Source organism: Benincasa hispida, chromosome 11 (genome assembly GCF_027475165.1).
Source record: "Benincasa hispida cultivar pf3 chromosome 11, pf3_genome.v1.1, whole genome shotgun sequence".
In the NCBI taxonomy this organism is placed as follows: domain Eukaryota; kingdom Viridiplantae; phylum Streptophyta; class Magnoliopsida; order Cucurbitales; family Cucurbitaceae; genus Benincasa; species Benincasa hispida.
The window spans coordinates 68579705-68602567 of record NC_143488.1 but is presented as its reverse complement, the minus strand read 5'-3'; the positions used below and the strand labels follow the sequence as shown (position 1 = coordinate 68602567).

General features: G+C 33.5%; 1 protein-coding gene across 2 annotated transcripts; it reads left to right on the top strand.

The window, feature by feature from the left end:
* Positions 1–7429: 7429 nt before the first annotated feature.
* On the top strand, positions 7430–15730 carry LOC120091544 (glutathione S-transferase L3-like). Of its 2 annotated transcripts, none has more exons than XM_039049629.2 (10): positions 7430–7560; positions 7697–7774; positions 12044–12104; positions 12456–12533; positions 13037–13135; positions 14216–14318; positions 14414–14490; positions 14632–14739; positions 15273–15353; positions 15459–15730. In XM_039049629.2, the coding sequence occupies exons 1-10, from the start codon at positions 7550–7552 to the stop codon at positions 15462–15464; spliced, it is 702 nt and encodes a 233-aa protein (XP_038905557.1). In that variant the 5' UTR covers positions 7430–7549; the 3' UTR covers positions 15465–15730. The 2 variants fall into 2 exon arrangements, with proteins under 2 accessions (XP_038905557.1, XP_038905556.1); XM_039049628.2 differs by having other exon boundaries at positions 12447–12533.
* The last annotated feature ends 7133 nt before the right edge of the window (positions 15731–22863 follow it).

The window sequence follows — 22863 nt, the reverse complement described above, 5'->3', positions numbered from 1 at the left end:
AAACGTTTGAGTCAAGCAACAACTTTGATGGCAGAGGGCACGAATGAAAATGTCCTTGGCAGAGAAGCAAGAAATAACTTGGGTGTGCAATGTGAGATGTGTCGACGGATCTGGGCAGTACAAATACGATCTATACGAGCGGCAATGTCGTGGGCTAGGGTAGAGGCCCAAGACGAACAACGAAACCTGGATTTGGGTAAGGGCTTAACGATCGACAGCTGCATGGAAGAAGTGAGAGACAATGGATCTAAGCAGTTTGCAGCTAGGCGGGGGTTGGGCAATCTGATATACAAAGTTGTGACAGAAAATCTACGATAGAGAAAACGAATAGAAAACCCTTTGGTAACAGCTGATGGGTTTACCTCCGTCGATGATCGATAGAGACAGAGAATGAATAGGACTTTGGGGGCTAGGGTTTAATGAGACAAAACCTAATAGACTTTGATACCATGTTAAATTTGTATATTATTGAATAAAATTAGAGTAATTCAGTACACAATCAACCTTTTATAAGGTAAATAAATAGACACCAATAAACCAAAAAAGAAAAATACATAAATGAAAAATACCAAAAATGAAATAATAATGGAAAATAAAATAATTAGGAATAATGCCTAATTTCCTTTTAACAATATCTAAAAGTAAGAGTGTTCAAAAAATCTGACAATCCAAATAACCCAGACTACTGACTCAACCTAGGTGAACTTTTTATATTTTAGTTGGATTGGGTTGGTTAAGTAAACATTTGAGTTGACCCAACCCAATCTGAATTACATATATATTAATTAAAAAAAAATATAATTCTCTTTGTTTAAAGTTTGACTACTTTGGGTTAATGAAATTTTGAATTTTTAATATATATATTTTTAAAATTTTTATGATGTTTGTGTTTGTTTAAATTTTGTAATAAATATTAGAGATATTTTGTTTTTAAGATTGGAATTGTATAAGATTTTAGTTATTAGTCATGTGTCGTAGATAATTTTATGTATTTTAAATTAAGAATATAAAAATAAGTTATTACTTGACAACCCAATCTAACTCAACCCGAATTTTAAGGGGTTGGGTTGGAGATTTTGTTCAAGTCTTTTAGGTTGCTAACCTAATCAAACTTGAATTTTTGGGTTGGTCCAAAAAACAACACCGACTCTGTTAAGGATGCCAACACAGCCAGCCACGTCCCCAAAGGAAAACCTACTCAGCAACTCAGTCAGCAAGGAAAATCTTCATAATTACAGTCTTACCATTTAATAGAAGAATAGGTTAGTTACAGAAGGACCAATTAGGTCACAACACATGTATAGCCATTCTGTTGTTGAATTATTCCTGAATTCTCAAATTAGGAATTCCAGTTGTATAAAAGAAACAAATATGTATATTGAATATAATAAGAAAATAAAAGCAAAGTTGGTCGAATCCCATCGTCTACTATCTCTTCGACTTCTTCACCAACCGACTGCAAACACTTCAGCTTCCGGTGTTAATCTGGTATCCCCTTCAGCTTCCAATTTTAACTTGGTATTAGAGTGAACAATGACCAACATCAATCAAGGAAACCACCCTCGGCACAGCTAACTTCAGCAACCCACCCTTAAACCAACTTCTCAATAGATAACCACCATCAAACTCGATCGCAACAATTTTCTTCTATGGAAAAACTTGACACTTCTAATCCTTCGGAGTTACCGACTCGAAGGGTACCTGACCAGACAAAAGGTATGTCCCCCCATGTTTTTACAATCTGCAGTTGGTGAGAGTATGGCGACTGGATCGACTGGAGCAGAAGTTGCTCCGCTCAGCGCAGAAGGAAGTTCCGGCAGTGGAGCTTCTAGCTAGTCGACAACATATGAGGTAAATCCTTAATATGAAGCGTGGATGGCTGTAGATCAACTTCTCCTCGGCTGGCTGTATAACTCCATGACATCAGAGGTTGCCATTCAAGTGATGAGGTGTGAATGTGCAAGGGATCTGTGGACCAGCATCCAATAACTCTTTGGTGTTCAGTCTAGGGCTGAAGAAGACTATCTGAGACATGTGTTTCAAACAACCAGAAAAGATAATTTGAAAATGGAAGATTATCTTTGAACTATGAAAATGAATGTTGATAATCTCGAGTAGGCTGGTAGTCTAGTGCCACCGAGAGCTCTTGTTTTGCAGGTGCTACTAGGACTTAATGAAGAGTAAAATGCCATCGTGGCCACAATCCAAGGGAGAGCGGACATGTCGTGGCTTGATATGCAGTAGGAACTTCTCCTGTATGAAAAAAGGCCGGAACATTAGTCGAACCAGAAGACAATAGTATGCTTCAACCAAGTCAATAATGCTTAAGGGAATATGACAAATACAAGACATGTCAACCAAAATAACAAGCCTAAAACAGCAACCAGTCTATTGGGGGAGGACAACGAGGTAGTGGTGGTCATGGTAGAGGTCGAGGCAGGGGAAGGAACAACAACAAACCTGTATGTCAGGTTTGTGGGAAGATTGGGCACATAACGTTTTATTACTTCAACAGGTATAATAGAGAATTTATTCCCAGTTCTCCTCAAAAAATGGGACAACCCTTCCCCAACAACTAGACCAAAAACACACAGTCTCATCCAACAGCCCTAGCCACTGCCTAAGGAAGTAACTCCTTTCTGACAAGACAAGAAAACATGACTAATGCTAATTGGTATGCTGACAGTGGTGCCTCCAATCATGTCACCTCAGATTTCAACAATCTTGGCAACCCGACTGAATACTCAGGTACTGAAGCAGTCACTGTGGCTAATGGTAATACTCTAGAAATTTCTCATGTTAGAACTGCTTGTCTAGTGATGTCTGCAATTTGAAACTGAATGATATGTTATGTGTGCCTGCCATAGCAAAAAATCTTGTCAGTATATCTAAGTTAACAAAAGAAAATAACGTGTTTATTAAATTTCACACGAATTACTGTCTTGTTAAGGACAAGGGTACAGGACAAACAATAATGAAGGGAGTGCTTAAAGATGGACTATATCAGTTAGAAGATGTCGAAGCTAGCTCGAAGTCAGTAGAAAACAGCGTACCACTGTAGCCAGTGCACAAGAATAAAGATCTGTTTGCTCTTAGCGTATCTTCTAAGCATAGGGTGTCTAAGATTACATGGCATAGAAGACTTGGCCATCCATCATAAAAAAACACTAGAGTTTATTATCAAAGACTGTAATCTCCCTATATCATCTTATGAAGAGCTCAAATTTTGTGATTCTTGTAGCTATGGCAAATCGCCTTATTTAGCATTCCCTAACTCTAACTCAAGAGCATCTGCAACTTTTGAACTTATACATACTGATTTGTGGGGTCCAGCCCCTCTCTTGTCTACAGATGGTTACAAATATTATGCTATCTTTGTTGATGATCTTAGGTACACATGGATCTACCCTCTAAGATTAAAAAGCGACATACTTGTAGCTTTTCAACATTTTCTCACCATGATACAAACTCAGTTCAATACCCTGATCAAGTCCCTACAGTCGGATAATGGTGGAGAATTTGTCAAAATACACAAAGTTCTGTCATCAACTTAGCATTGCCTTCAGGTATACCTGTCCATATACATCAACAAAAAATGGAAGGGCTGAGCGAAAGCACAGACACATAGTGGAGACAGGGCTAACCCTACTTGCCTAAGCACATCTTCCCTTACATCATTGATGGGATGCTTTTCTATACTCAACACTACTGATTAATGGTCTTCCCACCCCTATCCTAAAAGGACAATCCCCAATGGAAGTAATGTTAAAAAAGAAGCTCAAGTTTGAGGACCTTCGAATATTTGGGTGTGCATGCTTCCTATGCTTAAGACCATACAATTCACATAAGTTAAATTATCACACAGAAAAGTGCATCTACTTAGGCCCTGCTGTGAATCACAAAGGTTATAAATGCCTCAGCTCCAATGGTAGGCAATTCATTTCTTGATATGTTGTGTTTGATGAAACTGACTTTTCTTGTCAAGTGTCTCCTTCAGCTTACAGGACAGCTAAGCAAGAAGTTGTAGTCCACCAGGTTCACTGGCTGCCGCTCAGTCAAAACACACCACATAGTGACTTTATACCTTCTACATCCACAACCTCACCCTTACCAATAATCAGACCAACCCACACCCAATCACCAACTGATAACACTACAGATAGCCCAGCCTTCCCACCTCTCTCTTCTGATCGTTTACTGGCCAGTCCATCGATCATTTACCCACTGGTAGTTTACCCATCAATTGTTTACCCACCGATCGTTTACCTACTGATCATTTATCCATCGATCGTTTGTCCACCAATTATTTACCCATCGATCATTTACCCACCGATCGTTTACCCACCGATCGTTTACACATCAATCGTTTACCCACCGATCGTCTACCCACCGATCGTTTACCCATCAATCGTGTACCCACCAATCGTTTACTTATCGATCGTTTACCCATCGATCGTCTACCCAACACACGTTTACCCACCATTGTTTACCCACTGATTATTTACCTATCGATCATTTATCCACCGATCATTTACCTCCATCGTTTACTGCCCAACCTACCAATCGTTTACCTTTATCGTCTACTGCCCAATCCTCTAATCGCTTACCTTCACAATCACCATCGTCTACTGCCCACCCCACCGATCATTTACCTTCATCATCTACTGCCCAATCCTCTGATCGTTTACCTTCTTACTCACCATCGTCAACTGCCCAACCTACCGATCATTTACCTTCATCGTCCACTGCCTAGTCTACACCCGATACTATCCCAAAACCTTTACCAATACCTACTCATCCCATGATTACCCGAGGAAAAGCATGCATATTCAAACCCAAAATCCTGTCCTCTCACACTCAAAAAGACTGGTCCCTAACCGAACCTACACGAGTCACTGATGCGCTAAAAACCACTCAATGGAATAAAGCAATGAGTGAAGAATTTACAGCACTGATGAAAAAGTAAACCTAGACTTTAGTTCCTCCGTTACCGTCGATGAACATTGTAAGGAATAAATGGATATTCAGAATCAAAAGGATTCCTAACGACTCTATTCTATGCTACAAGGCACGACTCGTAGCATAAGCCTTCCATCAAAATCCGGGCATTGATTTCTTCAAGACATTTAGTCCGAGGTAAAGGCGTCAACCATCCTGATCATTATTAGCCTTGTTGTATCCAAAGGGTGGTAACTGAGACAGTTAGATTTCAATAATGCTTTCCTCAATGGGGTCCTTGATGAACAAGTTTACATGTGCGAACCGTAAGGATTTGTTCATCCCCAACTACCAAATCATGTCTGCCGCTTACACAAGGCCATATATGGCCTAAAACAAGCACCAAGGGCCTAGAACAACACACTAAAGATAGCACTATGCAGCTGAGGATTTCAGAATGCTAAGTTTGATACATCCCTCTTCATATATCGAAGCATTTTTTCCTTGATACTATTACTGGTATATGTTGACGATGTTATTATTACAGGCACCGATCAGCAGGTAATCAACAAGATTGTAATAGCCTTGGACTCCAAGTTTCTTCTAAAGGATCTCAGCCAACTCAGCTACTTCCTTGGAGTCCAACTGCACAATGTAGCCAATGGAGTTATATTGAATCAAGAAAAGTATGTTGAGAACCTACTACACCGACTTGACCTTGGAGACCTGAAACCGACACCCTCTCAAAGTGTATTGAATAAGCAACTCTCCATCTCATATGGCACTCCCCTTAACTATCCCTATATCTATCGGAGCACGATTGGCGCCCTACAGTACCTAACCACAACGAGACCTGATATTACATATGTGGTTAATTCCTAAGTCAGTACTTAAAGCAACCTACGGACGTTCACTGACAAACGGTGAAGAGAATACTAAGGTATGTGAGTGGCACTCGACAATTTGGCCTCTACATTCAACAAGGGTCAGACCTGTCCATTTCTGCCTTCTCTGATGCAGATTGGGCAGCTAATATAGACGAGCGTAAATCAGTTGCTGCTTATTGCATCTTTCTTGGTGGCAATCTTATCTCTTGGTCTTCAGAGAAACAATCCTTTGTAGCTCGGTCAAGCACGAAGTCTGAATACAGAGCCTAGCTCATGCCTCTGCAAAAATCATATGGGTACAACAACTACTATGTGAAATTGGTGTAAAACAGAAGTCGACTTCAATCCTATGGTGTGACAACCTCAGCGCAGGTGCTCTAGCGATAAATCTGGTGTTTCATGCACGAACCAAGCACATTGAAATCGACATTCACTTCGTTCCTGATCAAGTCCTCAGTGGTCAGCTTGATGTTCGATATGTACCATCCTCCGACCAAATAGCTGACTACCTCACCAAGACACTAACACACTCACAGTTTTTCAACCTTCGATCCAAACTCAGTGTAGTAGAACTACCCTCTCATTTGAGGGGGGATGTTAAGGATGCCAACACAACCAGCCACATCACTAAGGAAAACCTACTCAGCAACTCAGTCAGCAAGGAAAGTCTTCATAATTACAGTCTCACCATTTAATAGAAGAATAGTTTAGTTACAGAAGGACCAATAAGGTCACAACACATGTATAGTCATTCTATTATTGAATTATTCGTAAATTCCCAAATTAAGGATTCCAATTGTATAAAAGAAACAAATATGTATATTGAATATAATAAGAAAAAAATAGAAAAGTCAAGTTGGTTGAATCCCATCGTTTACCGTCTCTTCAACTTCTTCACCAACCGACTGCAAACGCTTCAGCTTCCGGTGTTAATCTGGTATCCTCTTCAGCTTCCAATTTTAACTGACTCGACCTGACCCAACCCAATGATTGTTAATGATGTGATAATTGTACTTTTTTTAGTTAAATAATTGTGGGGGTGAGAGATCAAATCGTTAATGTTTAGAAGTGTAATTCGTTCCTTATTAATGAAACTATGTTTGGATTAACAAGTGATTGTACATTGTTGCTTTTGTAAAATATATTAATTTTGAGATAAATTTTTATGAGACGGTCTTATCTCTTTCTCTCTTTTCTTCCTCTCGTTTATCTATCTCTGATCGAACTCTTTTCGTCATGGGTGCCTACCTAGACAAAGATAACCATGGTTGTCACAAGGTACGAGTCTCGTTGTCAATGGGCAGCTAGAGTAAGGGAGAAAGGAGAGAGGAATGAGAAAATAGGTGTAGACTTAAAAGCAAAGCAAAGTTAATGGTGTCATATTCTATATATTTAATCCAATAAAATTATGTAACGAAGGACGTAACAAAACCAAGTAAAGATCATGAAAAAAAAAAAAAAAAATCTTTTACAATCAAATCAATAATAATAATAAAATAATAAATAATAATAAAATAAGCTGTACACTTTTCTTTGAACACTTGGTCTCTTGAACATCTTTAAATATACCCAACTGAGCCGCCAGCTCGACCGCCACGTCACTGCTTGCGAAGTCCACATTTTGGATTTTGCTCCGACGATGGCCTATATAAACGGCTCTCGCCGGCCATTTTCCTCGTCACCAGTTCCCCGAAACCGCCGCAGATCCCGGACTGAAGAAATTAATGGCTACTCCGTGAGTATTTTGCTACTGAAGACATAAATTTCTCGTTTACATGTTCATCTCTAACATTTGAGCTTCTTTTTCTTTTTTGGTTGATCTGTTAATTAGTTGTTGTTTCTGTTGTTTGATTTTCTTCTGTTCTGTATAGAACCGTCGTGCCGGAAGTTCGTCCGCTGTCATTGGAAGCTGACGCCGAACAACCTTCGCTCTTCGACGGAACCACCAGGTTGTTTGTTGTAATACAGTACTTTCTCTGTCATCTATTTTTTTACCGTTATTTAAAAAAAAACAATTTAACTTTCTAAAATTTAGGTTCTGTTTTGTGAGCATTTTATTTTTTGTTTTTGTTTTTTAAAATTAAAATATGAATACTACTACTTTTACTTTTAAATTATTTCATTTATTATTTATTTTTCTTCAATTATTTAAAAAATCAAGCTAAAATTTGAGAACTAAAAAACGTAGCGTTAAAAAAATTATTTTTGTTTTTAGAATTCAACAATTACACTTAAGAAAAATGCAAACCACTATAAGAAATATAGATGAAATAAAGTTAATTTTCAAAAATAAAAACAAAAAACTACATGATTACCAAACGGAGCCTAAAAAATAGTTTTCATTTTTGGAATATAGCTAAGAACTCAACACTTTTACTTAAAAAAATATGTAACCATTGTGAGAAATTGAGAAGAAATAGGTCTAATTTTCAAAAATAATGATTACCACACATGACCTTAGATACTTGCCTTAATTTCTAAATTTGTGTTTGTTTCATCCAAAATATTTATTATATAATTTAAGTTTTTTATCAATTCAAAAACACGAACGAGTTTTTGATAATTATAATAATTTTAGGCTTGTTTGTGATATAATGCGATCAAAGTCTCACATTTGCTATATATGATTATAAGAAGAAGATTCATGGTATATAAGCGAGGACACCTATTTCTAATAGTATGATACCTCTTTTGGTTGGAACCAAAAGCAACCATATAAACTTGTGCTCAAATTGGACAATATGTGAATATCATATCATTGTGTAAATATTTGGAGAGTTTGGATACTATTTAGTTTTTAAAAATTTTCACCATTACCTTTCTTGGTTTTGTTATTTACTTTATAGGATGATTTCAAAATTCAAGCCAAATTTTAAAGTATAGAAGTGGTTTCTAGAAACTTGCTTATGTTTTTTAATTTGAATTCAAATGGTTCTTTAAGAAAATGATAGAAATTTTATATTTAATATGTTCTTACACTTTTAATTTTTGTTTAATATGTCTTTTAAATATTCAAACTTTTTCAAAAGTAATTGATCTACTCAATATACATTTGAATTTTATGTTCAATTAAATTCTAAACATTCAATTTTATATCTAGTAGTCAATGATTTTTTTTTTTTTTTTAAAAAAGCTAATAGACTAAATTTATAATTTTCAAAGTTCACGGACCAAAAAGTCAAGATCTTCAAAATAAAGTGTAACGACCCGACCTTTTTGAGTACTCTGACAAGGGTCGTTACTTATAACCACACATTTACATTCAAAACTTTTCGACTATTGAGGAAAATAAATTTCATTAAAATAATAAAGACAGTTTTCCAAAATAAATAACAAATAAGTAAAACCTTTGTTCGGGACCCCTAAAATAATGAAGGAAAAAAAATAACTTAAGCAAATAAAATTTTGACCAACATTGAGTTTCAAATCAAAACTTTTAAATAGCTTGAAAACGTAAACTGAGCGGAAGTGATTTACATGTCCCATATGGCACGATCACAGGTCCCTCTCATCACCTGCCGGTCTATTCCTATCATTACCTGAAAAACATAAATTAAGAAAGTGCATCCACGAGCAAAGAAAGATAGCCCGTGGCTCATACAGCTGCATCGGTTTTTTATGATGAAAGAAAAACCAAAAGACGTACTATCTTGCCTTGAAACGCATGTCTAGCGGCTCATAGGCACACCGTTAAACATAATAATAATATGAACGTGAACCAATCGACTCAAGCATGTTTAGCGGCCCCTAGGCACACCGTCAAACATGATAATAACATGAACGTTAACCTGTCGATTCACGCATGTCTAGCTGCCCGTAGGCATACCGTCAAAACATGAAACATGAAAATAAAAGTAACATGAACGTAAACCTGTCAGCTCATGCATGTCTAGCGGCCCGTGGGCACACCGTCAAACATGATATAACATGAACGTAAACCTGTCGGTTCACGCATGTCTAGCGGCCCGTAGGCACACCATCAAACATAATGATAACATGCGTCAAAGCGAGAAAATAAACCGCTCTACTGGTCTATTCGTGCATCACATACATAATATCAGTTTTGATTAGAAATTTTAACATGCTCATAATACTTGTAACTGCCATGCAACTAGCAAAACATAAAGTCAAACAAAATCGTGCTCCAGAGTCCACCAAGTAACTTGGTAGGTCAAATCTAGGTCGCCTGGCACGAAGGCACCGGTAATAGTATCACTTACCTCAACTTGATAAAAAAACGCAAAACAAAATTTCCTTAGAACTTCTTTAGCACACTTGAATCAACCTAAAGTTGTGGCTTGGTTCAAGACAAATTCCAAAACTTGATTCAATTAGTCAATCTGATCAAGAATTAAATCCAAAATCAATAACTTAATTTTCCACTATTACTCTCAATCCAAAAGAATAACCATCCAACAACTTACAAAACTTACCGATCTTCACTAATTTTCTGCAAAACAAAATGGTCTCTAGCTTGATGGTCAATGCCCCAAAACTTCCAAATCTTGAATCTAAGAAAGGTTACTAATCTAACCTAAAATCAAATGGGTGAATTTCACCTCCCAAATTATAAGGAAAAATAAGTCTTACCCAAGGTTTTTCTCAAGACTCCGGCAAAGATCGGGCAAGTGGTGGCTGATGATGCATTGGCTCGTGGATACTATAGAAGGCAGCGGGTGTTGCTGTCAGACGACATAAATTGTTTAGGCTAGCGGCTGGTAGTGAGGGTCTTGCATGAGGAGGGTTTGCGAGAGTGAGAGAGAAGGAGAATTTCTAGTTTTACAGATTTTATTCAGTAGCAATTACGAACAAACCATAGCTTTAAACAACAATCCAACCGTTCAAAATGAAACTCCATATTTCTCGAACAGATTGACCAAATTTGAGCGTGATCTAACCGTTCCAACTTCGACAATTTTGTGGAAGCTGTCGCTGAAAAACCAAATTGCTTTCTCCCCAATTTTTGACCTCTTTTCACTCTCATTTGATTTCGAAAAAAATCTCAATTCTTTTATTTTTTTTTTCCAATTTTGAAAAGATAAATAAAATATTTTATCACAATATCTCCAAAATCTCCAAAGATTTTATTAAATTTGTAAATCAATTAACTTTTCAAATTATATTAATTTAGGCTTCAAAAACCAAAATTAAAAGGCATAAAATCCATCAATTTGATACAAATTAAATCCTTCTAAATATTTAAATCAATTAAACCACATGAAATTAATTATCTCTTTAATTTTTTTTATTAGTTGGCCCTAATATTCAAAATTAAAGGGAAACAAAATTCAATATTTTCAAGATAATCAGTTCGAATATCTAATGAATTAAATTCAATTTAATCAATAAAAGTTTTTCAATTATTTCAATTTAACCCCAATTTTCCAAATGAAAGGGAAATTTAAACTCAATAATTTTAGATAATTAACTTAAATTTTTCTGAAATTCGGGATGTTACATAGAGAAACTAAATTTATAATTTAATCTACACATTTGAAAATATAAAAACTAAGAAGTTAAAATATCATTTCAATTCTTGTGCTTTGGAGTTTGTTCAATTTTAATCATTATACTCTCAAATGTCTACTTTTAGTCCCTATACTTTTAATAAAATCTAAATTTAGTCCGTCAAATGTGTAGTTTTTTAGTCAAATTTGGTTAAATAATAATAATAATTTTCATGTAAGAAAATATAATATGTGAATATATATCCAAAAATTATATTGAAAAGGCTGATAATAGTAAATTTTTTTTGAAAAACTATAATAAATTAGTAATATAGACTAAATTTAAGATTTATTACAAGTACAAGAATACAATTTAAACATTTAAAAGTATAAGGACTAAAAATGAACAAACTCAAATATACAAAACCAAAATATTATTTTAACCAGACTAAAACACTACTTACTGAAGTTCAAACTGAAAAGTGGGTAAATAAGCTAATTTGTATGTGCCTTGATGGAAGTGAGTTGAAAAATTCTATAGGAAATTATTTTAAATGGTAAAATGGTTGAAAATATTTATAAATAATAGTAATATATCATAATCTATCTACGATAGACTGTGATAGACTATCTATGTCTATCTATCATAGTTTATCGTAGATAAACAATAAAATTTTTACTATATTTATAAATATTTTGGTTAATTTTCCTATATTTAAAAACAACTTAATTTCATAACCCTAATACAATTTTGGGTTTTTGTTTATGAAGGTTGTATATGGCTTACTATTGTCCATTTGCACAGCGTGCTTGGATCACAAGAAATTACAAGGTCATTCCTCTCTTCACTTCTTCATTATTTCAATTTATTGTCCCGTTTGAAAATCATTTGATTTTTTATTGTTGTTTTTAATATTTAAATCTATTTCATCCGCATTTTTTATAATATTTTGCACCTTTTTAAAGTATAATGGTTTAATAGTTATTTTTTAGTTATCAAAATTTGACTTGGTTTTTTAAAGAATTGGTAAAAAATAGATAACAAAAAAAGAAATTTAGAAGTAAAAGTAGTATCTATAGACTTAATTCTTAAAAAAAAAAAATGGTTACCAAACCAGCAATAATTAAAAACTTCTGATTTTATTTATTTGTTTGTTGTTATTATTTTTTTAAGGGATTACAGGATAAAATTAAATTAGTGCCTCTAAACCTTCAAAACAGGCCTGCCTGGTATAAGGAAAAAGTCAATCCAACAAACAAGGTAGGGTTCTACTTTTACTTGTTTTCGTTTTGGTTATTATTATGAGTTGAACAATAAATCAGGTTGAGAGAATTCGAACCTTTAAACTCTTATTATTTCATTTTAATACTTGCAATTTACTCAACATTCGTTGATATTCATGTAATATGATAGATCGTATTTTTAATTATATCTTATAAATCATATCTTGTATCAACTTAAAAAAAAAAATGGTGTAAGATTTAACTTGAATATGAAAAGTAAATTTAATGGCAAAGATTAAAATAAAATGAATGTCTATAAAAGTTTAGGAACTAAATTATGATGTTTGAAAGTAGAAAAGAACTGAATAAGATATTCAGTAATTTGTTGTTACATGAAATTAGTCTAGATAAATGTAAATTAACTGTTTAATTTCGATTATTGAGAGATAATAAAAGTTTGAGATTCAAATAGGACGACTTTATTGTGCTAACTATATGTGATTTTGAGAACTAACAATGAGAATTCTTTCTTGTTTTCAGGTGCCAGCATTAGAACACAATGGAAAAGTTATTGTAGAAAGCCTTGATTTGATCAAATACATAGATAGCAACTTTGAAGGCCCTTCTCTTTTCCCAGATGTGAGTTTAGCAAAATTTTTCTGCTTTTTTTTGGGAAAAAAATCTACACACATTTGAGAAGAGTTTCATTTTAGGTTCCGCGTTTGGTAATCATTTTGTGTTTTTGTTTTTTTTTTAAAAAAAAATTAAGTCTATGACACTATTTTTACTTCTAAATTTCTTCCTTTGTTATCTATTTTTTACCAATAGTTTAAAAAATCAGGCAAAAATTTGATAACTAAAAAGTAGCTTTCAAAAAATTGTTTTTATTTTTTTGAATTTGACTAACAATTCAACCGTTTTACTTAAGAAAGATGCAAATCATTGTAAGAAATGTAGATAAAATAGACCTAATTTTCAAAAACAAAAATAAAAAACTAAATGAATAACAAAAGGAATCATAGTTTTCATTTCTGAAAGTTATATTTATTTTCTCTTAGTTTTTCTATTATAAAATTCACCCATTTTAAAGAAACGCTTAAATTTCTATTTAAATAATCCTAAAAACAAAAAACTTTTTCCTTTTAGTTTTTAGAATTTGAATTGGTTTTTGAAAACACAAATAGAAAATAGATAACAAAGCATATGAACTTAGAGAAGAAAGTAGCCGTTGTAAGCTTAATTTTCAAAAACAAAAAAATTAAGAGGTCATTTGGTAACCATTTGACTTTTTGTTTTTGTTTATGAAAATTAAGCTTATAAACACAACTTCCACCTCTAAATTTTTTCTTTTGTTATTAACATTTTACTAATGGTTAAAAAAACCAAGCTAAATTTTGAAAACTAAAAAAAATAGCTTTTAACTTTTTTTTTTTTTTGGATTTAGCTAAGAATTCAAGCATTGTGCTTAAGAAAAATGCAAATCAATGTAAAAAAATATCGAAAAAATTGAATTAATTTAAAAAAAAAAAAACAAAAAACGAAACAGTTACTAAACAGGACATAAGAATCTAAAAGTAATGGAGTCTTAGTTTATACCTTTTGACACGATTTTCGTACCATCAAATTTTTGAGTTTATTAAAAATCATATTTGAGAGATTTTTACCATTTTACTGTGAGAAGCACTAAATTAAATACTTCTACCATGTTTGAAATGATAGGATCCTGCTAAAAGGAAATTTGGTGAAGAGTTGCTAGCTTATATTGATACATTTACTGGGGCAGTATACCCTTCATTTAAGGGTGACCCTCCTAAGGAAGCAGGCAAAGGCCCTCATATATCTCTCTTTTTCAACTCTTTTCTTTGCTTATTGTTCAAAACAAGAGCTGATTTTATTAAATTTTCTTTCTTTAATTAGGTCCTCAATTTGATTACTTGGAGAATGCTTTGCAGAAATTTGATGATGGCCCATTCTTTTTGGGTCACTTCAGTGGGGTGATTTTACTATTTTGTACTTGAAAATTTGTATTTAAAGTCAATCTAAATGGATCTTAAAATACGTTGAAAATTTAAGATGATATATTGTATTGGCCACACTTTTTATAACCGAGTTTTTTTTTTTTTTTTTTGGTTTAGGTGGACATTGCATATATCACATTTATGGAAAGATTCCATATTTTCTTAAATGAAATTTTCAACTATGATATCAAAAAAGGAAGACCTCATCTAGCTACATGGATCGAGGTAATAAACGAAACTCATCACGTTAATTCTAAATAAGTTTCTTTTCTTAAATAAGTATACACTTCTAACGATTTTATTTAGTAAATTTTATTTTAGTATCCTAATTTTGAACAATATGTTAGGTGTATCTAGAAATAAGAGTTTGTCACGTAGCAAACTATAGTTAGATAACCGAATAGGTTGTGGACAGATGTACAAAACTACACCCAAATGTTTTCCCTTAATTCTTGTATACTTCTTTCCCATCATATCGAATGAAGATTGTATTTATATTGACTTGTATTCGAAGTTACATATATTGAGTGTGACGTCATATTCATAAATAATTTTATTTATGATTTCAATGGAATAAAATAGGATAAATTTTCAATTTCCCGAACGAGTATTTGTAAACATTTTGGGACCAAACAAAAATATTTCAAAATAAAAGGGCAGAAAAAGAAAAGTTAAAACTCTCAAAGATTCATAACGCGCACCGTTGGATCATGGTACTATAAAATTTTCCTACAGAAGCTGTTACTAATTTGTTGCAGGAGTTCAACAAGATTGATGCTTACAAGCAAACAAAATATGATCCTAAAGCGATTGTTGAACTTTACAAGAAGCGCTTCATGGTACCATATGCTTCTTAACATGAATTTCTTTCAATGAATTACATTATTCTTTGTTTAAGAATTTTTCAATATGATGCTCATGAATGTTATTTTTGTTGTTATCAGGCTTAAAAGAACAAACAATAGAGCTTCGTGGATACATTTAGCTTGACGATATCGATCAAGAATTTCAAAATCGTATGTTTAATTACTTTTTCGGTTTGTGTTGTTAATTTAATAATAATTGGATTAAGGATCAAACCATTAACCTTTAAAATGGTAATTGATCCCTTATTTATTGAACTTTTTAATTTATCTACTTTGATTTCATCTATTTGTATTGATACTTAAACCATATGTGTAAGTTTGGATTAAGGAGATAATTTTATTTTTCTTTTCATGCGTTTGTAATTTGATTTTTATACGATTTTCCATTCGAATGTAGTTGAATTGATAAAAAGTCCATTATCATCTCATATATGTGTCCTACGAACATATGTAAAATACATCTAAATGCACAGATTAACTTAATATATTAGAGAGAAAAAGTCGAAATCAAAATCTTCCCATAAAAAAATGTCAATATAAAATAGATGATAGTAGGTTTTAATGATCACCTTTTTCATCTTCTTTTCTTCATTTGTTTTTATCTATTTTTTTCCCTAAATAATTGCATGATAATTTTCCTTAGTATTTTAGTAAGAATAATCTTTAGTTGATTTTTATTATAAATATTATAATAGAGGGTATATAGATATTCATGCTCAGTATTTAAATGCCACATATCTTATAAATACACGTCATTAGTGTCCAAATCATTCCACATTCTACTTACCAAGACTCCTATAAATAGTCGCCATTTGTAGATTTTGTTGGTGTGAAAATATTAATGAGAATTCTTTAACTTTTTTTTGGAGGCGAAGTAAAGGAAATTTCATAATTTCATAATTTCACTATTTTTTTATTTCTTTATTTTATTTAAGTTATTTATTTTATATCTATATATGTATTTATGTTCTTTTATTATTTATTTATTCTATATATTATAATTTATTATATTATGCTTTATTTATTTTGATATTTATATACTTTATTATATTATATTATATTTATTTTAATATTATATTTTATTGACATTTGTGTTTCATTGTGATCCTCAAATTCACAACACATTATCAGCACGAGTTCCTATCACTTCGATCGCTGAAGGTAGGTCAACTTTTTTCTCTTTATTATAATTAATAAATTAAATGTTATTTTGCGTATTTAGTACATATTAAATTTATAATATAAATACAATATTTTATGATAGTGCTACCATGACAAATCTCATAAAAATAGAATTTTCCGCCCTTGATATTAACAACAATGATTATTTGTCATGGGTACTCAATGCCGAAATCCACCTGGATGTTATGAATCAGGAGATACTATTAAAGAAGAAAATACGACATCTAATAAGACAGAGCAAAAACTATGATTTTCCTTCATTATCATCTCCATGAGGGATTAAAAATAGAGTATCTTACAATAAAAGATCCTCGTATCTATGAAAATTTTTGAAAGAAATGTATGATCATAAAAAAAAATAGTTATTCTTCCTAAAGCTCGTTATGAATGGATGCACTTAGGGCTACAAGATTTCGAATCAGTGATCACAACTTTGCATTATTTAAAATTAGTTCGAAATTATTATTATGTGGAGAGAAAATTACTGATACTCATATGTTAGAAAAAACATTTTCTACATTTCATGTCTCGAATACGCTCCTACAACAGCAATATCAAGAGAAATGTTTTAAACAATATTTTGAATTAATTTCATGTCTTCTCATGCCGAACAAAATAACGAGTTATTGATGAAAAATCATGAATCTCGACCAACTGGAATAACATCATTCCCTGAAGTGAATGCGATAAATGTTAATAATCGTGGTCGAAGTCGTGATTGTGGTAGAGGAAGAAATGATTATTATTTTTGTAGTCGTTCTGATCATTCAAATTTCAAAATAACCACACAAAATGGTGATCACAAAGAAAAAAACTCCACAAGATAAGAGTTTAAAAAGTGTTGAAAATAAATGCTTCCGATGTGGCATGACTGAACATTGATCACGTACCTATTGTACGTCAAAACATTTAGTTGATCTCTATCAAGACTCTTCAAAGGAAAAAGAGAAAAATGTGGAAGCAAAGTTTGCATACCAGAACAATGACATATTTGACCCATCCCATATGATAAATTTGGATGTGGCGGACTTCTTTGAATCTCTTGAAGAGAAAATCGACAAAATTGATGGAACATCTAGTGTTTCATTTGAATTTGAAAATTTCTAGACTTATTGTTGTTTATTCATTTTTATGTTCTTTTTTTCTCTTAGTAGATGTTAACCACTGTATATTCCAAATGTTCTTTTTCTTATTGTAAATATTTTCTTTTAATGAAGAAACCTAGATCATTTTCATATGTTGGGTAACTCAAGAAGAGTAAATAAGATCCATGTCTGGCAAACAGTGCAACTACACATACAATACTTACAAGTAGAAAATATTTTTCCAAATTAATAATGTTGGAAGCAAAAGTCAATACAATATCAGGTTCTGCAAACTTTTGAAGGCTTTGAAAAAACAAATATTATTTTGCCTAGAGGAACAAAATTTACAATTGACAATGCATTATTCTCTAGTCAATCAAAGAGAAATCTACTTAGTTTTAAAGATATATGTTGCAGTGGTTATCATATTGAGATTGATAGGAAAAATAATGTGGAATATCTATATATTACTTCTATTGTCTCAAATAAAAAAACGTATATTGGAAAAGTTGTTTGCCTTATCTTCTGGATTGTATTATATTCATATACAAATAATTGAAACATATGCAACAATGAACTTGAAATTCATGAATCCATATATATTTGCTATTTGGCATGATAGATTGAGTCATCCAGGGTCTATAATGATGATAAAAATTAGAATCCACGTGGACACCCATTGAAGAGCCAGAAGATTCTTCAATCTAATGAATGATCATGTGATGCTTGCTCTCAAGAAAAAATTGATAATTAAACCATCACCAACTAAAGTAGAGACTGAATCACCTACATTTTTAGAACGAATTCATGGTGATATATGTGGACCTATTAACCCACCAAGTGAACCATTTAAATATTTTATGGTACTAATAGATTCATCCAGTAAATGGTCACACATGTGCTTATTATCCCATCGAAATCTTGTAGTTGCAAGATTACTGGCTCAAATAATTAAGTTAAGAGCATAATTTCCTGATCATACAATTAAGACCATTCGTCTTGATAATGTTGGTGAATATACATCCCAAAATTTTGATGATTATTGTATTCAATTGGGATAAGGGTCGTCGTACTGTAGATTGGTTATATCCAATTGACACATAAATATATTTGTAGTGTGAAGAGTGTAGCTGTCGGTCTTTAGTGGAGTGACCGTCAGTTAATGAAAGTTGGATAATTTAATTAATTATCCAAGTACCAATAGAGCTTCAATCTACAGGTCCATAAGGTCCCCTTTGTAACTCAACTAGGATTATTGAGAATTAATTATATATGATATAATTAATATAATGTATTTGATACATTATAATATAAAGTTTATTATGAGAGGAAAAAAATTGAATTTGATTCAAATACTAATTATATGGATTAAATTCATATAATTAAATTTAATATGAATTTGATTTATATTAAATATCATGAATTATTGAGAGTTTTAAAACTATAGGTTATATTGTATTTGAAAAAAAATAAAATATATAACTCCCTCCACAGATTTCTCTCAATCTATTGTGGCGAGTGGGGGTGGTTTTGAAGATCTTCCTCTTTCCCAAAAATCAACACAAAAAGTCAGCACGTAAAAAAAAGAAAAAAAAAAAAAGAAAGATCTATCCTGCAAAAAAATTGTCTTCTTCTCTCCGTCAAAATATTTTTCCCTCTCCCAAAATCATCAAAGCCCCAAACTACTATGAATTCTCATAATCTATAGAGAATACAGAAGATTTTTCTTGTGGTGGTGTCCATTTGGTCTTTTGTTTGTGATCTTCGTTGAGAAGAATTCGTGAAGATCTTTGGCTTCAAGGATAAGTATATCTTTGAACCTTTTTCCTTCTCTATATTTATTCTTTAGCATGTTGTAAAATTTTGTTAGAATGCATTTTTTATGTTTCTGTTTTTTAGTTTAGTGTGAAATTAAAAATTGTGACCGATCTCCGCTTCCACTTCAGACTTCACAGTCATTCAATTGGTATCAGAGCCAGGTTTTTTATTCCTAATTTTTCAATTTTCGGAATTAAATTATATTGTTTATGGTGGGTAAATTCTGTATTTATGTAGAAGAATGTGGTTTTTGTACATATTGGATGTTTTCGGGATTGATTTTCTCTTTACCACTTTTTTTTTTTTTTTACAAATTGGTTTGTAAGAGCCCGTTGTTTTTGGGTGTATTATGAAATCGAGTCTGTAATTTGATAAGTACGAGTCGTTCGTGGCTATTTCGGTGAAGATCTGGAAGAGACGGGGCCATTTTTGGAGCTTTTTTTTCTTTTGCAGTGGGAGATTTGGTCCGGTCTAGGCGGTTTTTGCCGTGGGAGATTGAAGGAACCCCTGTGAATAGGACCGCAGTGGAAGTAGATCATCCCAATTTTCAATCGTTTTTTAAAAGAAAACAATTGTACAGCACATACATTTGGGGAAAAATTAAATCATACAACATGCCAAAAAAAACCAAAAAGGTTTAGGAAAACTTACCTTTGAAGACGTTCTTCAAACGAAACCCTCGAACACTACCACGAAGGAGTCCTCAGTATTCTCTGGTGAGAATCTAAGAGGTGTGGGCTAAGAGTGTTTTTGGGTTGAGGGAAAAGGAAAGATTTAAAAGAAAAACCTTCAAAGAGCAACATTCTTTCTGTCGTTTTTTTTTCTTTTGTAGGTTTAAGAAGGAGAGATCTTCACCACTCCTTACGTGAGTTGTGGAGAGAAAAAGCAACTTCCTCCTCTTAATTAATTTAAAATTAAATAATCAAAAAATTATTTAATAATAAAATAATTAATAAATAATTTTAATTCACAATTAAAATTATAAAAAATATATATAATAACCAATTTATTATATATATTATGCAATCATATGTTATATCATATATGTCACACCCTACCCCGAGACTGCACTCCTGAGCCCGATGAGAGGCGTGAGGGACCGTAGATACCATCCTTTTGTGATACCTACTGTCCAACTGTACCTCTTTACTACACTCAGTAAACTTTAAGTCAAGAAGACAACAACAACTGATTAAGTAGGCCCATTTTATTACAATAATGTTACGTTTATACAACTCCAAGACTTCACTACAAAGTTTACAACAACAACTGTAAAATCCTTCGGAAGTATAATTGTGGCTTGTGGCAGACCTTGACCTTAGCAGCACCCTGGAACTTCTCACCTTTCACTACCTAGAAAGAAACATAAAATAACAGAATGAGCTTCACAAAGCTCAGTGAGTAGTAAGAAACTTTTAGAGTCTATTTCAACTCATAAAAACAAGCATATCATAAATACGAGATTACATTTAAACCTCAGCCTTGAATGAGTCTGTTCTCAACTCTATCTATACGCACGGTAGATAGCTAAACTGATAACTATTTAGAATGTGTCTATTTACTACCTACACACACGGTAGATAGTTAACTAATACTAATCATGAACGCTTACTTAGTCTCTTATGTGCACATAACTCCCCGCTCATGAGCTCATAAGCTAGGCCCGTTAACCCTCTGACCATCCCATATGAGGATCCTCCCACAGGCTCAGGAACTAGACCTCTCGGTCCCCTGACCATCCCGCGAGGTTAACTTTCAGGCTCAGGAACTAGGTCTATTGACCCCCTGACTATCCCGATCACATAATCTCATTCCCATGCTAGATACTCATTCATAACATAAGCATATACAACTTAATCTAAAAGATATGCTTAAAACTTAAAGGAAAGTACCACTCACCTTGGTAAGGATAGGAATCTTTCTCTTAGAAGTTCCTTGATCTTCCTAGGCTCCGCTTTTGAACCCTAAATTCTAGATTCAATTTAAAGCTCAGATTACTTATAGTTATAGGCTTAATATCGAGTTACTTCCTTCTACAAATAATCTCTAAAATTTCTCAAGAAGCTAACATCAAAATATTAGCTCAGAACTCCTCATGGTTTGGCTAGAATCTTCAAAACATCAAGACTGGCCCAGCTTACCCGACAGCTTGACCCTTCTGTCTTTTCCTCATTCTTCAGCTCGATTCCTTGAAGTTTCTTCTTTAGAAGCCCTACCTTAAAAATTAGACTCTCATAGCTTTCAGGTGGCTTTGGAATCACTCCAAACGCACAAGTGTTTTGGGAGAACTTTTTGTCCCAAATTGATGCTACTTTCAGATCTTCCTGTCCGACAACATCTCCTTCTCTTGAAACTTCATGACCGACGCATGGTTTTTGCTACCAACGCATAGTTTAATCAGTTTTCACACTCTTCCTAATTTCCTTTGAATTATGATCTGAAGAGAAGTCCTTGGACCCATTTATAGGCATCCAAAATCTCTCCAAAGTCGACACTTCCTACTTGGCCGCATGTCCAAGTGTCATTTCTTTACAACATTAACACAATCTTACATCATCGCAACCCAAGGTATCTTCCTCTTCCTTTAGCCAAAACATAGCCCTCACATTTGCATGTCTTCTCGTGCATCCACCTTATTTTCTTAAGGCTTAAGATTTCTTCCTAACAAGCCATATGTTCGGATGACGACCTTAAATGCGTCCATCCAACCTCATATGCACCATCTTTAAATCTCAACATAACACCTTTCACGCCATTGTCGCCTAGCACCTTTCCTCATATGTAACCTACTAACCTCGATTGTGCCATTTCCAATTAACGCAACCTTACTTTGTGCATCCCATCGACGCAACTTGGTCGCATATACTAGATGCTCGCAAGGCTCTTCTTTGGTCGCATGCCCTCTACCGCATGGCTTACCTTTGCCTTATGCGCTCAACTAGGATTATGACCAACCTTTTTCCACCGTATACTATTTGCTCAAGCCTTGTCCTATGTGTCCACATGCTTCGGATGTCCTCGGCACATAGCACATCACCAACGCATAACAACCTTTGGGTCGACTTGGTTCTCAACTCAACACCTCATGGTATAGCTCATCATCGCCTAGGCTCTTTCTAACGCATCCCTTATGACCAACGCATGTATGTCCTTGTTGCCTGTCAATGTCCATAGTCTCTTGCTCAAGACCAACGCACCTCATAAACCTTATTATCAAAAGCCTTAGCAGCACAAAGACAATTCACCATGCATTCACCATGACTTGTCTCATCGCCTAGCTCATCCTTTAGCAAGGCTGCTGCATAGCACCATCGCATAGTGTTTCCGCATACCATCGCGTAGCATCGCCGCATACCATCGCGTAGCATCGCCGCATACCATCGCGTAGCATCGCCGCA